Source organism: Amyelois transitella, chromosome 4 (genome assembly GCF_032362555.1).
Source record: "Amyelois transitella isolate CPQ chromosome 4, ilAmyTran1.1, whole genome shotgun sequence".
Classification (NCBI taxonomy): Eukaryota; Metazoa; Arthropoda; class Insecta; order Lepidoptera; family Pyralidae; genus Amyelois; species Amyelois transitella.
The window spans coordinates 4,025,929-4,044,377 of NC_083507.1; the positions used below are offsets into that span (position 1 = coordinate 4,025,929).

Consider the following 18,449-nt stretch of genomic DNA (forward strand, 5'->3'; position numbering starts at 1 on the left):
GACGAACTCCACCGTTATTCGTTTTAAGTGAAATGAATGGAGCCAACAAATATCTTCTTGATCTTGTACTGTAGGTACGTTGTTTGGTTGAAAATGTTTACTTGTGCATGTAAAGAAAAATAACGGTAGGTATCTTTTATTTTGTTTTATCCATACTTCAAATTGTTGTTGAATGTATATTAAATACTTGTTTTATTTTTTAAATAGAACTCCGAAAAACATAATAAAGTGATTGACATTAAGAGGACAACACGAATTTTCTCCAGATGTCATGCCATATTTCTCTAAAATTTAAAAATTGCACGAAAATTATAAAATTTTCGTGTTTCACTACAACAGAAACCAGATCAAATGTAACTATTATTCAGATTTTTGCATATTACAGTATTAACATTTGACAAAGATCAAAGTCCTAAGATCGAATTTTACAGAATCTTGTTCTCATTCATGACCCACTATGGAACCTTTGTTATTATTAATAATAGAAATCAATAGTTTTTCTTGCAAATATACATAGTTTTTTTATTACATACATGACTGACTTAGTAAGCTTGTTTACTTTTAAACATAAAAAGGTTCTAAAGTTTCGTAACAATATGAAGTTCTGCTATTCGACAAAAGATGGCAGCACAATATTTATCATCTTTCTTCAATAATTATCAATATCTATTAAATACTATGATTTATTAAAATTTAAAAAATATGCGTTTTTTTCGTAGATAAATAAGTTTACTTCTTAGATAAAAAAATAATGTAATTGTTTTAAGTACCTAAGTAGGAACTATTTTTTATAATCATGTAGGTATTTTACCAAACAGGAATTTGTTGATAAATTTACCTATCTAAACTTTTTGAAATACATCACTTAAATTTGAAAAAAATAAATAAAAAGCAACGTCATTTAAAAAATAACATGAGTTGATTACATTTATTTATGAACATTTTATTGTGAAAATATTGAGCAATTTTTTTTTTCAAAATTGCAGTTCGATCCATTGGATAAAAAGGTATTAACTTACATTATAATATCAAAAATTATTGTGGCAAAATTTGATTAAGAGCAAACAATGGTTTATCAAAAGTATGGCCCTGAGACGAGCCAGGAGGAGCGTCACCAGCGCCATATGCAGATCGTGTATGCGCGGAAAATACGCGAAAGACAGACTTTTATGGATGATCTCAAACAATACAGAAAACAAAGAGATCGCTTATTGTTCAAGGAAATAAAACAGGAGGTGGGACCGCGGTGGTATCAAGCACTCAGCGTACCACAACGTGAAGCATTAGATACATTGGAATTCTGCATTTATCAAGATTTACTTGAAGGAAGACCGGTGCGAACTGCTCGCGTTATGAAAATACTTGGAATCGTACCTAGACCTACAACTAATGACCTTATGACATGTGTCTATATGGGGCGCAATGATAATAAAGAAATGTTGGCACATCTGTTTCTTATAACTTATGGGCATACCATTGACGGGAAAAAGTTTTCGTACCACTTAAATGCGAGGCTTATGTTATCGGCAATACTCTATTTAGGATTGAATAACTTGATCGCTTTACTTCGGGAAAGATTTCGCCCTGAATGTAAGGAGAAGCCAAAAATTGCTAAGGTGAAACCAAAAAGCAAGAAACCTCTAGCATCACCTTACTTACAAAAAATGGTTGCGGCACTGTATGTGCCCCCTGAACGTAAACGCCCTCGCCCGGCACCATTACCTAATTTAGACGACCTTAATGAACCCTTCGAAGATGAACCTCCGTTACCAAAACCTCCAGCATTACCTCCCCCACCACCGCCTCCTCCGAAAAGGTTACCACGGTCGTATTGCGACAAGTTGGCGGGTTTCACAAGAATAGAACCTCACTCGTCTATCACAGCTATGACGATGAAAACTATAACACAGACAAGTCATCGGAAAATACGTGGATCGAAATTATCCCTCACTGAAGTGAAAAAAACATACGGTATCAGTATGACAGCTAATAAAAAGGGATGTAGAAGGAGGAAACCTGTTGCCCCTAGTACAGGAATGTGGAATGCTCAGTATACTATCAGCGGTGTGTCTTACATACACGGCCGATCTGTTTATTTACTGAGCAGTGTGTCAATATTACCTCCACTCGGATATTTGATTCACGGAGGATACAGATATTTAAATGGAGAATATATAAATATAAACTGTGGTTTCTGCGCTAAGCCACCTCCCCCGAAACCAGACCCTTGCGATTGCCTAAAGAAATGGAATAGTACTATCTTTGAGTACATTAAGAAAACTAAATGTTACTGCCAACATCATTACGACTTCGGTAATGAAGAAACATTCCCTCCGGAGGAATTACCATATTTTCAGAAAGCAACACGTCATACTCCATACCAATTCAATTATCAAACTATTTTTAACTTAAGCGATAAACAACTATTCGTGGAAAAGGAATTCAAAAGAGTTTGGGATACTGAAAGCATGCTACATGTGAACGACGATACAGTGGTAGACAAAAAAGATAAAAAGAAAAAAAAAACCAAGAGATCGTCCACCACTTGTTTGGGACAAGATCCGAAGCCTGAAGACTACTTAAGATGCGCATTACGATTGATGAGGCGTGTTAATTTAGCAGCTCGTTTGCCTGATATACACTTGGTTCCTGAGTTGAGAGAATGGATGAGAAAACGCATATACGGTCCATATACTCAAGCAGAAAGGCTTGAAAAGTTAAGAAAAAGTTCTATGTACTGGCAGTTGCTCGACTCACTGGTAACAAAGGGTTTGGGCCATGTTTCGCCACCTCAGGATCCAATGTATTCAGGGCTTACTACATGGTCACAAAAACAACATTTAAATGAAAAATTCAGAGTTTTCATGAAACGATACAGATTGGCTTTATTTAGATCTCAAGCACATTTAGCCAATTTAATGTGGGCTACTATGTTCCAAGCTGCCTTCCCAGATAAAAAATTTAGAGAGATTTACTTTTCGTATTTGTACGCGCGCATGGAAGATTTAATGCTCATGCATCCATACAGTACGAGAGAGGCAGTTGAAAGAAAGTATTTAATGTTAAATAATCGCTACTGTTGCCTTCCAGACGGTTTCGAACCAGAAGACTAAGCGCGAGTTTTCATCAGTTCTAAAAGATGTTTAAAAATATATCATTGAATTGAATGAACTTTCATTTTTGTATAATGCTGTGTATTTCCACTGTCGTTGTCTCTCTTCCTACACAGGTCTGACAAAAATCACCAAACATGGTTTATATTATTTTGAAGAAAATTTTATGGGTTCTCATTCGTACATTGCCCCAAATAAGTAGACGGGGAAAGTTTTTGTGTAAATAAAACCCAAAAATACATAATCCATAATTTAATATGATAAGTTTATCATATACCTACGCGGGTATATTTACATAAAAGTAATTTCCATTGTTACAACTAGGTTGTATATTGTGAATTGCAGAAAAAGTATTTTAAATCAAGAAGTCATATTGTTAATTTTTGAGAGAGTCACAATCATTATACATTGTCATAAAAATCCACTATAATACTCCACAGGTAGTAAAAATACTCTATTCATACCACGTTTTACTTAAACACTAAGAAAATTATTATACAAGTCTTATTAATTATAAAACTATAACATTTTATTTTAAATTACAACATTAGAAGGCTACAGTTGTAGTGACGTTGAAGTGTAACACTACAACTATAGACTGAGGGATATTCAATCGTCTTTGGTATCATTGCTACAGAAAACAAACATGTCGACACGTGACGCGAACGTGAAACCCGGTTCATTAATTAAAATACTGATATAAAATAAAACATTAATTTAATTTAAAGCATCTCATTTTTTTTATAAAACTAATGAAACAATGTAACAAAGTTAATTATAAATGGCAAAACAATTGTGATTCTGTTTCAATGTCGTTCGAAAAAACGTTTCCTATTAAACTTCCAACCATTATTATAACGTATATTTTGCAGACATGACAAGCAGAGTGCTAAATTTGATTATTGTGCCTTGCCTGATAATTATTCATGAATATTAGTAAAAATAGTTACCTATTTATTTATTAAACACGAACATATAATTAAATATAGAATATTGCTTTCTTTAAGATTACCAAAAGTCGAAAGTTTGTGCGTAAGACAAAGTGTCGGTACTTTTAAAAATATTAGGTATATTGTCTACGGAATAAGATCGAACTAGGTATTTCATTGTTAGGTACAGGTACGTATACGAATGATGAATCTTTTTATGAGACCGAAATTATATTTAAAATTTGTAAAAAATATCAAGTTCAAACACACACATTAGCTTTTGTCCGTGGCCCGTAGGCTTTAAAATATGTCAGTTTCCCGGCACTGTTAAATTTGTAGTTCCTGATGGGAGTGTTGTGAAGGGTGGGGGTTGTTGTGCGCGGGGGGGTGCGCGGCCGCGGGGTGGGGGGCGCGCTGCTGGAGGTGCACCAACGCGGACAACAACCGAGTGTTGGCCTCGTCTAGTGCCGCGATGCGATGCTCTTGAGCTTCGATTACTCGCTGCTTGTGCGAGAGAGCGGCAGCCATTTTGCGCTGCTCACGACGAAGTTCCTCTTCGACACATATCAACCTGGAAATGACGTAATAATATTGAGAATGACGTGAGACTGATATTCAGGAACTCGCTACTATTCTTAATTAAAAAGTAATTTCAAGAGCTCATTGCTATAAAAGAGCGAGATAAGGTCATTGTCACATCAAAATATGGCTCATCTATGGTTACATTTTTTATTGAGGTACGTTTCACAACAAGTAATTGGAGAAGGATCTTAAGAAGATGACCTAGGCATACATATATGTATGTATGCAATCTCACTATATACTGAAGTTGTCTTTCGTTTTGGCGACCTAAAACGAAACTTAAGTGTTTTACCTGGATATAATAGCCTTCATTTTTGCATCTGTGTGATCCTGACCAGGTTCAGCCGGCAGCCTCCCTCGTAATAATTCTACTGAACATTTTAGCCTCTCAATTTCTCGTTCATACTGCAAAAATACATGAAAATTAGTTTTTTAAACATCAGGATTTGTGATTATATAGAGTTATATATACTTAGTTTTTTTTTTAAATATTTACCTGTTCTATGGTTCTTTGATGTTTGGAAGCGCGCCGTCTCCCTGTTGTACTGTACAAGGTATCCTCCATGTCGTCAGAGCTATCCGTGAGTTCCCGCGCCGACTCCAGGCTAAGCCTACGCTGCAGCTTGTCGCGACCCGCTATAGATATCTCTCGCTCACTTCTCACTGGCGCCCTCTCACTCGCCTCACTCGACTGCGATTCCCTATTGAACACTGTCTGAGGAGACTCTCTTCTGTCTCTTACCCCGTAATAATCTTGATGCCTTTCCAAATCTTCATTCAATCTACTACTGGAAACCTTCGCCCCGGAGTACGTTCTATCTAAAGGATAATTCGTCTCAGGAATCTTACTCTCTGACAGAGAATATTTTTCAGGAGAGTTCTTCGAGTTTTCCATATTATAAAGCGCTTTTTGGCTCCTTGAGATTTGTAACCTGTACATTTCTTTGTTAACTTCTTCCACATTTGAATCGGATCTGCTCATTGGATAACCGGAATCGGTCGAGATATGATGGGGTTTGCTCTCATATAACGATTCCCCTCTTTGACCAAAATGTTTTAGATTGAGTTGGTTCTGGGCTGTGGAGTAAGAGAGCATTGGGTTCGTTCTTGGCATTCGCGTCTTGCTGCTCTTCCGTAGACTAGGCGAATTACTGGACGATTCGTCATCTCGTATCCGCGGCGAGTGACTGTGGTTGCTCATTTGGTAAACATCTTCATAATTACAATTATCTCTGGTTAGTTTTCGGTGGGTATTGTTGCGGTTCTGTTGGTCTTCATTGAAGTTGGTGGAACCTTCTTCCGAGTTTGTTTCCACGTTGTCTGTGCTCAAGCCCTCCTCATCTATCGATGAACTGGATGAGCCGCAAGGACAACGTTTCGAGTTTCTGTTTTCATTTTTCTTTTTATCCTGAGCCTGTCTATTGTCCTCCATATTGTAAACGGGATTAGTGAATACTAACGGTGCTACTTTCGAATTCAAGTTAGTATTCGACTGAGTATTATCTGCCGTTGTAAAGTTTTGAATTCCGTACTTTTGTATATCATAATCAATTTTTTGTTGCACTGGACTCTTTGGATAGAATTTGTCATTTTTGTTGTCATAATACTGTTTTTCCCTCTGTTTTTGGTAATTCAGCTGTGAGTAACGACTCATCGGTTGACCGCCGTTTTCATACGGTTGGTGGTGATGTGTAGTATTTTCGATGGGACTAGAACTTTGGCTGTACGTGGCGATACTTTGGTAGCCGGAACTTGCGACGTTAGACAAACCACTAATAGAAACATTAGACCCGTTACTGGTATAATTCGTTTTGTTTCCATTGATGATGTTATTGTTGTTAGATTTAGACTGCGCCAAGTTCTTTTTATTCATCAGTTTGTCATCAACTATATCTGAATCGTCGGCATATTTCAATAAATCTGACAATTCTTCTAAAGTCGCTGTTTCTTTTATGATGTTCTGCATGTCTTTGACAGAGTAATTGTGATTGATACTGTCACTGCTCGGGGATCTCTCCGTGCTGTTATAATTTGAGTTGTGATAATGCGTTTGCTGATTGTAATTGTTGGGTTTGTATCGGTCTTGAAATCGCCGTTCCAGGCTTTCATTGATCCCGTTGCTGATGCCCTTGGGATACTGGTCGGAACCGAAACCAATTTGCAAGACCTTTGGGTTAACGCAATGTTCTTGGCTATTGTACTGAGAGCTATACCGATCAGGATTTACATTTTGATTGACTGGATTTGAACCATATCCATTTCTTGGCAGTGTTGCTGATCGTAAGTTAAAACTGGGTGATTTAGATACGGCCACATATGAATTTTTATACTTTGATTCTTCAGCGTTAGATTTTGATGGACTTATGTTGAATTGGACACCATTTTTGTTCATGATTGGCGAACTATGAGCGAAATTATTATTAATTTGGCCGTTGGTTGTGACTTCTATGTTACTGGGTTTCGCTGGTGTTGAATTACATGTTGGATCGTTAAACCTATAATGAAAAACAGACATTTATAAAACAGCTTATATTAAGGTTTTGTTACCAACATTTATTTTACATTAAAAACAAATCATAAAAATTTATGAATGAGGAATATACCTGAATATGTTGTCCGTAATTTGTGTAGGAGGTCCTAAGTCGTTGCTCACCAATCTTTTGCTCAGTTCGTCTAGGATATCGGACAGTGGATCCAGTTCCTGTAATAAAACAAAACATATGATTTGTTTTATTTTTTAATAAAAATAAGTAACCGATTGCGACCTTAATGTGAACCAATACGAATTGCGACCAGGTAAGTTACTAACGCAATAAATACCTTGCCGATGTCGATATGTGGCGCCCACTCGGTATTAGCTTTGACTGCTACCGTAATATGACCGACTGCAACCAGGTAAGTATAAGAACTTGTTGACAGACACATACCTGTATCCTAGTAGGCGGTAGCTTAGGCAGACTATCAACCAATAAGCCGTGGAGCGTCGCTAATTGCTTGCCGATATCTACGTGCGGCGCCCACTCAGGATCGGCCTCGACTGCGACCACGTGTTGCGAGCACTCTGATGCAGCCGAGCCGTGAGATGAAGACGAATGGCGGTTGTTGTTTTCCGGTTGTTGTTGATGTTGTTGTTGTTGCTGGTGTTGTTGCTGCTGTTGATGTTGCTGTTGGTGTTGCTGTTGATCTTGCGGACGTGTCTGTTGACAAAAGCAATTATAATATTTCAGTTTACAAAAAGACAAAGAGATGTTATAGGATTTCCAGTGTCTCGATGACAGCGTATTTTTAACAATAATTCCTGAATTACACATATAACTCAAACGCTAACATTTTGAAAAATTCTTACAGATATAGCTCTGAGGAAAGCCTTCATGTTGGGTGCCTCTTGTTCTAGGAAGTCGTTGAGGAACTCCATGAAGGCCTCCTTTCCTTGGAAGCGCGTGAAGTTAGCGAGGGTCTGAAGCGTCTTCGCGACTAACGTCAGGTTACGCGCCGCGCGCTCGTTCGGGTACTCTGTAAACATCACACATTTTTAAACGGTTTTATTTAGCTCACCCCGTTTGTTTTATTTATTCTTGGGTCAAATTTAGTAATTCAAATTTCACCCTCTTCCTGTCAACCGATTAATCTGAAATTTTGTATACACTTTGGATTTTGGTGACAATATAATTATGTTTATTCATTATCATTATAAATTCAAGATGGCCGCCGTTACAAAATGGCGGATAATTTAAGTTTCATTAATCCCATCAATATGGGTATCAAATGAAAGGGCTCAACAAGCAGAATACAATATACTATAAAAAATTGAAATCCAAGATGGCGGCCTCTACAAAATGGCGGATAACTTAGGTTTTATCAATCCCATCAACATGGGTATCAAATGAAAGGTCACTATCATGGGCTTCTACAATACATAAAATGCAGGGCAGCACTGTGGATCACGCAGTCGTATAGGTACTTAGGTGCGAAACTGTTTGAAGAAGGTCAAGCCTACGTGGCTCTTAGTAGAGTAAGATCTTTGCAGGGACTACGTATAGAGGAGTTGGACTGCAATAAACTAACGGGCAAGAAACCTTGCAATAATGAAGCACTAAATGAATTAAACAGAATGCGAAATAAAAACTAGAAAATAAAAATAGGTAAAAAACTTTTTAAGTTAAACGGTTTTATGTTAAACATACAATATTTAATACAATGTTTAATATAAATGTACTAAAAACCAAAAACAAAAAAAAAAAAAATAATAATAAAATAGATACAGTCGTGAGAATTATAAACATATGCATGGACTAGACTAAAATAAAACCGTGGGGCACGTCAATTGTCTACAAATTATAGACTTAATGTGCGATAGAAGAATCGTTTAATTCGTCGTTAGGCAGTTGGCGCGCAGACGGTGCGCAAATTACTTACTATTTTGCTGGCTAGCGAGGAATCGTTTCACTGCTCGTAGTTTGTCTTTAATCGACAAAACTAATGATAAAAGTACTACTCGCTCAACATTATGAAACCCTAAAACTCGCTTAATCGAGCTTGCTAACTTGTTTCCACATTCTAGCCCTACTTATCACACGTCCATCGTTGTCGGTTGAACAACTGCCTAATTATAGTGTAACATTCCAAAACAAACATTTTAATCAACGATTGTAGACAATTGACGTGCCCCACGGTTTTATTTTAGTCTAGTCTATGCATATGTTTATAATTCTCACGACTGTATCTATTTTTTTTTTATTTTTTTTTTTGTTTTTGGTTTTTAGTACATTTATATTAAACATTGCAATGTATGTTTAACATAAAACCGTTTAACTTAAAAAGTTTTTTACCTATTTTTAGAAGAATAGATAAATCCATTTTAACAGACTTCATAAAACGGAAAGATTTCTCAATTCAATGTTTTCAAAACTTAACAAATCGTTCAACACTATCGATATTCTATTAAGACGCGACTGACTGTTAGTCTAAGTGTATATAGCCTATTATACTAAACGCGCGAGCGAATTACTTTGGAAATTATAATAGAGGTAGTTGAAGACACTAGTTCCACATTTTTCGTGGACAAAGTCTCATCGGAATTAGTGTTCATAGATGTACAAGATCTGCAAAACTTTAAGCAAAGCAGTTAATGGCATAGTTGTCACCACGAAAATATGATTGGTTTTTCTGTGAACTTTCGATGTTTTGATTTAATGATGCTTTGGCCTACTCTATTTAACTTCCTTTAAACGAGACTTATTCTTGATAAAAATAATACAATCATGAATATTTGTGATATATTCTTACCGTGTGTGATTCCAAAAAGACTGGGAGATAAGATAGCTGGACAGAGGAATCGTAGAAAGATTGATGCGCTTATCAAGTTGTCCGAAATATCTTCTCGTCCCATCGAGATTAATCTGTAACATGAAAAAATTTCATATGATTTTACACAGAATAAAAAAGGGATAGATGATTTTTTGACAAATCTTTTTACAATACCGTTGAAATATCTCTCTAGGAATGTAGCGAAGTAGTCTCTTAGTGGCGGCAGCGCAGACGAAACTATGGACCTCGACTAGAGGGTGACGGCATCTCTAAGAGCCGCTTGTCTCTGCAGCGTCGCACTATATATACTGTACTTATAAATATTTACCTCTCTCGGAACGTAGCGAAGCAGTCTCTCAGCGGCGGTGGGAACCTTGGAGCAGAAGAAGCGATGGATCTCCAAGCGAGGGTGACGGCGTCCCGGAGCGCGGCTTGTTGCCGTCTCAGCGCTGCTCCTGAGCCCGCGCGCAGCGGGTCCACCTCGCACTCCGCGGCGCCGGGGCCCGCCGCTGCTGCTACCGCCGAGCCGAGTGTGTCCTGACAATTATAATACACTTTAGCATCGATTAACAAATAAAAGGTGCCGTGTGGTTCCCGGCACCAATAAAAAAAAGAATAGGAACACTCCATCTCTTTCCCATGGATGTCGTAAAAACCGACTAAGGGGTAGGCTTATAAACTTGGGATTCTTCTTTTAGGCGATGGGCTAGCAACCTGTCACTATTTGAATCTCAATCCTATCTTAAAGCCAAATAGCTGAACGTGGCCTATCAGTCTTTAAAAGACTGTAGGCTCTGTCTACCCCGCAAGGGATATAGACGTGATTATATGTATGTATGTAACAAATTATTTGATGGAAAAAACAAAAGTCCTTCATTTGCTCCAAGGCAAAGCCTGTTCTTTTGCAGAAATTAAACTTGTTACCGCGGAAAGTAAGCGAGTGGTCGCCGGTGTGGCGCACTTCTAACGCCACCACTTCCGCCAGACAGCGGGGTCATACTATTCAAAAAGGTGTCTTCACATCCAAAACAGGAACATACCTGTAGATACTGGTCCCCAACAAGTTTGAGATACGCTTCCATGCTCTTAGTAGCCAGTGAATTCCCGCGGAAGGTGAGGGAGTGGTCGCCGGTGCGGCGCACATCCAACGCCACCACGTCCGCCAGGTAGCGGGGCGCGAGTCCCGCGCCCGCCATACAAAGCACTAGTGCGCATCCTATGTCTTCTTTCGCTTTTACGCCTGAAAATAGTAATAAAAAAATTATCTTCTCAATAACAACATATATAATTTTGTAAAAAATATTTAAAATAGAAACTAATTATTGTTGTTTTCAAATTTATATTTGCTTTGATTTGGAAAAAAAGTTTAGTACCACTACCAATTTTCCATTGCGTGAAGTGAAAAAATAAAACACCTAGAATTGAACGCAGCGTTCCGGAAAAGTAACTAACTTTTTCATAAATTATTCGTTTGCTAGTTTTATTTGTTTGTGATGTATTTATATTTTATGTCTCTTTCTGTAGGACAAAACAACAGTATAAGTGTGGCGGTCACTTTTAAAACGTAATTGTACTGCTTATTGACTCCGCCTACCTATAACAGGTTCCAAATATTCGCAAAGCCTTCTATAATTCTTCTTCAGGTAATCCAGGAAGCGGGCGTAATGGTCTTGAGGCAATACATCGACGCTTTGGTAGCGGCATTTGATTCTAAGCGCGGGTCGGAGCGGCGCAGGAGTTCTGCCGCCGGGAGACTGTGGTTTGTCGCCCTCGCTCAGTGGGTACCACCGCTCGTTGAGGTATCGCGACGATACGTCGTCGACCGGGATACGTACTGTACCTAGAAATCACATATGAGCAACATAAGAATATAAGTCTTTTTTGAATGTGTCTTCATCAAGTAATTAATTGGCTGTAACATTCAGCTACAGAACAAAATAATTCATAAAATTTCTTTCAATTTCTAGTGGGTGGCTGTAACAGCATGACTCACTAGGTGGCTATTTAACCAGTGTTAGTACAGTAACATAATAACAGGCAAAATTTTCTGCTATTTTTCCTAGTTTTCCCCTTTAACTACTTCAATACAATACGTTCATAAGTAGTAGAAAAGAGTATTTATTAGTTTAGTAAAAATACCTTTATATGAGTTTAAAACTTTACCCCTCGACAACGAAATTTATAGACTACGCGGGGTGAGACTACAGAAAATGCGTCGACAGAAAATATTCTGTTGTCCCAAAGTATATCACAGAACGTCGATGACTCAATCGGTAGTCTTTATATTAATTAGCAATTTTTATCATAAAAATGTGTATAAACTTACCGACAAGAGCGTGTTTGTCTCGCTTGCGCGCGCGCCGCTCGGGCTCTCTGTATACGTTGACATGTATGGCGTGCACGGCCGGCAGCGCGCCGAATTCGTATACCTCGCCCCAAAAGCACAGGTCCGTCTTCAACTTTGACGATGATCTGTTAGGTATTTATAAAATTGTAAATCAACGAGCCTGCTCATGAATATTTTCTTCCACCTGGCATTAACCAGAAGAGCACGGAGTGGCCCTTTTGACCATGATCCTAGACTGGGTAAGTTAGGCTATTTTTAAGCGACTTCCGTCAGAACTCTGCAACCTTTATAGCTAAAAAATCATAGCAATTTATAAACATATATTTATTCAACGGTATTTTCCTTAGAATAAATGCCACCTGTTGATTTAGTACAAGCTGTTGTATGGTCCCAGGGAATATCTAAGAGGAAAACGTGTACGTTTCCTTTATTATTCAGAAAACATGTTTATGAAAATGTGATAAGTAGAACACATCTGCGGCTGCACAATTTATACTTATATAAGACCTTATTATATATTTGTTATTTACGGTTTTTATGTATTTGTTATTAAAAAAGTTAAATAACAAATAAATTAAATAAGGCAGTGTTCCTAAATCACAAACAGTAAGTGTAAAATGGAATATACTTCCCTAGCTTAACTATAACTATTAGTTCTGATACTGACCTAGCATACAGAGTGTCGTCCAGCAAGATCTCGCAGTAGTATCTCTTCTTGGGCGGTATGTCTTTTGCTTCTAGAAGCCACAGTTTGACGGTCCGCTCGCATCGCCGCGTGCGGATCTCGTCGGGCCGCGCCGCTTGCCGCAAGCTGCATAGTAAGATCGTCATGCTCGTGTTACTAGTTGTTTAGTTTACAAGATTAAATAAAGAGTCCGGGACAAAAAGTCTATAATGAATACCCATATCATATTTCAAAACCTAAAAGCTTAATAAAACACTTAAAAAATCAATTGGCGGGAATATCTTTTGACACAGACAAAATATTAAATAAAAGTATGTCTTGTTTAATCAATTTTTTGCATTTATAAGTTGCCAGTATTGTTATATTTATGTGATTGCAGCTTTTTCTTACTTTTGTTTACAAAAACCATCGTTATCCGGTAAATTTTGGAGAAATGTAATAAATTTTTATATTTTAGTACACACTGCATGTTTGATTAGAAGCGATGTGGAAATTGAAGAAGTCTTTAATATCAAGTATGAATCGACTTCTATCGATACTACATTTGAGGATAATCATCTAAAAGTACAATAAAATAAAATAATATGGACATCTACCATAAAAAATTAAATAAAAATTTTATATTCATAGTTATTCAATTTTCAGCTAGTTATGAAATAAATGTCATTTATGTATTTATGCCAATATAAAGTGTAAGTAATCGAATTCCTTGTATACGATTTGTTCCGGTTTTTCGCATACTTGTCAACAATAAATCACTATAATGCGTTTAAATTACGGATATTCAGATGTCAAGGTTGTAGACAAAATGGTGGACAAATCGTGCCTTGACTTTCTAAACAATCTCTCATTTCAAAGTAGCTGCGCAAACAACAGATGGTCGTAACAAGCAACTTCAATGAAATGGGATAAGTTAATAATTTTTATCATTTAAAATTTTTTAGACCTTATCGTGCAAATTCTCTATCAGATAGTACAAAATATCCTTCACTAACACTTGCTCTGTCTACATTAGGTGTAGAAAACGAAGTGAAAACTAGTTCTTTTTAATGATTAAATTTGTAATAAAAACAGTTTCTGTATTTCCTATTCGTTTACTTTATATCGAATAAGGCAGGGTGTAAACAATTATACATTCAATTTAAAAGGTGAGTAAAAAGGGGAAAATAAGTTAATTATTTAAATATTTCACATCAAACCTCAACTTGCTTTCAATTATCAAAACTTTTTATATAAAAAAAAGTGTAAAACGGCTCTCAATAACTTTTTTTTTTTTTTTTTTTTTTTTTTTTTTTTTTTTTTTTTTTTTTTTTTTTTTTTACGGGACAAATTACACTGATTGAGTTAGCCTCGAAGTAAGTTCGAGACTTGTGTTACGAGATACTAACTCAACGATACTATATTTTATAATAAATACTTATATAGATAAACATCCAAGACCCAGGCCAATCAGAAAAAGTTCTTTTCTCATCATGCCCTGGCCGGGATTCGAACCCGGGACCTCCGGTGTCACAGACAAGCGTACTACCGCTGAGCCACAGAGACCGTCATAACTAGTTATGGTATTACATTGTGACTTTGAGACAGTTACCTGTAAATCCAGCGGTCGCGCTCCTTCCGAGAGGCACAGGCGAAGTACCGTGGTGGACGGTTTTCAGCGCTCAACGCGAAGCAGTGCGCCCTGCCTAGCACGGACGAGTGGAGAGCACGAATTTCCACCTGTAACGTAATGAGAAACAAAGTTAGATAATCATATATATTTTCTTTATTTTAAAGCAAGATTTTTAAAATGTTCCGGAGTTCTTCTACTCGTATCTTGTTTTGGTTTCTTGGACGGTTGGTTTGGCTGGATTTAGTTAACTTCAAGAGTAATCATTACGGTTTAACTTTATAACTATATTACATACGATAACAAAACAATCGCAAGTGAATTTATATACTGCGACATAATTTATTATATGTATGACCTATCAATAGACTTACTTGATTGGGTGGTCCCAGGTCCATAGTGGAAACAGCGGGTGAGTGAGCTGATAACAGGCTTTCGTGAGATCTGAAACAATGTTATTTATATAGCTGAGTACTTAACACATAGGTATAAATTACAAGTTAATACATTACAATTCAAGTCTCTGCCTACCCCTCCGGGAAAGAGGCGTGATTTTATGTATGTATAAATTACAATTCGATTCTCGTTGTACCTATAGCAAAAATAACGGTGATATTAAAGTCTAATGCATAACTCATATAGGTACTTAAATTAATCAAAGGTCTTACTTACTCTACTTGTTTGTGATATCGACTCGATACATTTCATTACTAGAAGATCACTGAACTTTGTTTCGTTTAAATACTAATCAAATATTTATATATATGACACACATGCAAAAGGCGAGTAAGAAACATTTGTTGTACAGACTTACGTATAACACGCATTTTTAATTTCATAATATATGCGTAGTAAGTATTTAATTAGCATACCAGTAAAAAATGCCATTCGCTACGATAATAACCGTCAGCTTGGACTATTTATGCTTGGTGAAGCATGCAGCAATTTGCTTACTTGACGCATTATTGTGAATTGTACTTGAAAGTAAGTATTCCATAATATAAGTTCACTTGTGTTTCCTGTTACGTTAGTTGCTATCATTAAACATATGGCAGAAATAGGTTAAATATAAATACTAAAGCTAACAAAAATTAAATACGTAGTTAAGAAAACAATGTTTGACATTTTTATAAAATTATGTCGAAGTATTCGTGTAAAATCAAACGGCTTATAAACATTGGCTTAAATCTATATATTCGCTTAGAAACACTCCCCTTATTAACATGGACTATTTGGTGAAAATAATTCGCATTAACGTTTTGAGGGAAATAATTAAAGGGCATTTAGTATTATAATGTGAATTTGCGGGAGACAGGCGTGGTACTCGTATACATGACACAGGTTGGCGTCGACGCGCCGAAACAAAGCGATGAAAGTACAGAAACAAAATTATATAATGTGCAATCAATAATAAAAATAACTGGAATAGCAAATACTGGAGCCTCTACTGAATTGAGCTAAAATAATACAGTGAGTACAGAAAATGGTCAATTGATCAATATATCAAAATCGTACTTCAGGCCGCCGAAACAACACCCAGAACTGTTGATGATAAATGATAAACTTGTTAAACTAATCCTAACTAACATTACAAATGCAAAAGTAAGTTCATTTGTTTGTTTGTTTTCTTTTCACGCGTTATCATACTAAACCCATCTTCTTGAAATTTGCGTATATACTCGTATATGGTTGACTGGAAGATACTCGTAATGCTTCTATCATTGTGTCCGCCAATTGTGCTAGAAATTTATATTTGTGCAATACAATGAAGTTTTAAATAAATAAATATAATTAAGAGTCTAGACAAGGACATAGGCTTTTTATCTCTGGTGCAAAAACACGCATTTAGGTGGCACTAAAGTCACGCGGGCGAAGCTGCGGGTAAAAGCTATAAATATATGAGAGAAAATAAAACAGTAATCCGATCCGATGACGAACTTACACGCGGCGTTCTTGATATTGTAAACTGATTTATACAATATACATAATATGTAAAATGTATAATGCTAGCTCGTACAGTACTTTCGACTCTAATAAAAACCCCTTTTGGAAACGATAACAATTTGGTTTTACTTCTATACTTCGTGTTTTGTGTCGACGCTCCTACAAGAGTGCATAATGCGGTGCGGTCACGACACGACATGTCGCGAAACATAAACTTGTTGCTTTCCATTTTTCATTGTGTTAACTATCATGAAATGAGGGTATTTTCTGATACGTCATCGACGCGCCTCGTTCCATTTTATCTATAATAACAGCTATCGATACCTTAAGGATTTTTATTTATTAATCTTTATTGTTACAATTACAACTTGTAAAGTACAAAGGCGAACTTAATGCTAGTAACATTATCTAACAGTCTACCACTGGGTTAAGCAGAGAACCTTTGTGTGGGTGATAATAATAATGTATAATAGACATACTTTTATTTTTTCATTGAAATTATTAAATAATTAATGTAACAAATAAAGGCTAAATCAAAATCCATAACCGCAACCGTCCTTCATTTTTCAATTAAATATTCCACAGGGTGAATATAATTTCCAATTCCATAGGGTACGAGGGATGGTATAACTACCAGAAATACCAGATTAAATGTATACGTATATTCACATAGATATTTACTGCAAATGAAAGGTCGTTAGTTGTCAAATGTTTAATTAACGCTCCGAACAATAACTCTTGTTACATAATCACATTATAAGCTGTTAAAATGCTTAAATAATGTTATCTTTATGTATTTTTATGTAATGAAATTATAAATGGCATTTTACTGCCTTATTATGCAAAGTAGAAATTGTCATATGTAATTTTCTTACTTGTATTAGGTACGTCTATAATTTGACTTTGCTATGACGGCAGATGGCAATCGCAAAGTAATATTATAGCAAGGAAAAAAGGAAAGGCCCTTGCATTGTGTTGGTTACAAATATATACTGGCAAATTTTTATTTTTACTTACAATCAAATCTGAGAAAGTTTTTTAAATTTCATTATAAGATTTTGAAACTCTTATAATGAAATTGGTACATTACCAGAAAAAACTAGTAAAGACGTTTGAGCCATAAGTTAGTTGCCTACAGGCTGGATTTTACAATTATTTTATTAATTATAGAAGCCAATTATTTAAATTAAGTTTAAACAATGCGACAAAATTGAGCTCATTTTAAATTGAATAATTAAATTCCATGAAAAGTTATAAAATGTCAAGGCAATATGCAAGGTGCTAAAATTATTACTTTACAAAAAATTCTTACTAATTTAATATATCGCTATGAAAGACAGAACGAAACATTTTGTTAAGTCTTAAAATTAGGCTTGATATTATATTTTGAAGAAAATTGACAACACTAACCATATCCAACACATTTGGAAAAGAATTACAAGAAGAGCCGACCTCAACTGAAAAGGGAAATGGAAAAGAGAGATTACAATATAAATGAACTTACCTAGATGTTCGTAATGCATGGCCAGGCGGATGTGTCGGCACTGCTGCTAGCGCCCGCTCTCTCTCCAGCTTTGTGGCGGACTTGGTCCTCTTGAGAGGGTTGCTCCTGAAGGACCTCTTGGAGAAGAAGAAGGAAGCGAGGCGGGAAGGGCTGTGCTGAGCTTGGGCGCCGGGCACGGGTGTGCTTGGGGCAGAACCTCGCCGACATGCTTTCTCGTACGAAGTATCTGTAAACAAAAGAAAATCGTCTATATTGTAATACCAAGAGAAAGTCATAATTATTAAATAGATTTACTCTTTAGGGCAAACAGGCCTCGTGTACACAAAACGATGTTCAATAGATCTTCGTAGAAAGACTGAACTAAAAAGTTATTTTTGGCATTATTTTAACATGAATTTAAAATAGTATTTGTATATCTAACCAGAAGTC

General features: G+C 36.3%; 2 protein-coding genes across 11 annotated transcripts in view; one reads left to right on the top strand and one right to left on the bottom strand.

The window, feature by feature from the left end:
- Window positions 1-1,067: 1,067 nt before the first annotated feature.
- On the top strand, window positions 1,068-3,113 carry LOC106129365 (uncharacterized). The gene has a single exon (XM_013327898.2). The coding sequence runs from the start codon at window positions 1,068-1,070 to the stop codon at window positions 3,111-3,113; it is 2,046 nt and encodes a 681-aa protein (XP_013183352.1).
- Window positions 3,114-3,350: 237 nt separating this feature from the next.
- The window catches only part of LOC106129381 (ras GTPase-activating protein raskol), a 108,217-nt gene continuing 93,118 nt past the window's right edge, over window positions 3,351-18,449 (bottom strand). For all 10 annotated transcript variants that reach the window (XM_060953777.1, XM_060953783.1, XM_060953817.1 and 7 more), the window contains 15 exons: window positions 18,021-18,246; window positions 14,947-15,016; window positions 14,555-14,682; window positions 12,946-13,089; window positions 12,258-12,403; window positions 11,526-11,771; window positions 10,972-11,171; window positions 10,260-10,468; window positions 9,911-10,023; window positions 7,971-8,137; window positions 7,552-7,821; window positions 7,228-7,325; window positions 5,121-7,119; window positions 4,917-5,029; window positions 3,351-4,613 (listed from right to left, as the gene is read on the bottom strand). In XM_060953777.1, coding sequence (XP_060809760.1) covers window positions 4,370-4,613; window positions 4,917-5,029; window positions 5,121-7,119; window positions 7,228-7,325; window positions 7,552-7,821; window positions 7,971-8,137; window positions 9,911-10,023; window positions 10,260-10,468; window positions 10,972-11,171; window positions 11,526-11,771; window positions 12,258-12,403; window positions 12,946-13,089; window positions 14,555-14,682; window positions 14,947-15,016; window positions 18,021-18,246 — 4,373 coding nt within the window. In that variant the 3' untranslated portion in view covers window positions 3,351-4,369. The remainder of the gene's footprint in view (window positions 4,614-4,916; window positions 5,030-5,120; window positions 7,120-7,227; window positions 7,326-7,551; window positions 7,822-7,970; window positions 8,138-9,910; window positions 10,024-10,259; window positions 10,469-10,971; window positions 11,172-11,525; window positions 11,772-12,257; window positions 12,404-12,945; window positions 13,090-14,554; window positions 14,683-14,946; window positions 15,017-18,020; window positions 18,247-18,449) is intronic.

Excerpts from the sequence above, each read along its gene's own strand:
- LOC106129365 (XM_013327898.2), top strand. The coding sequence starts at position 1,068 with ATGGTTTATCAAAAGTATGGCCCTGAGACGAGCCAGGAGGAGCGTCAC.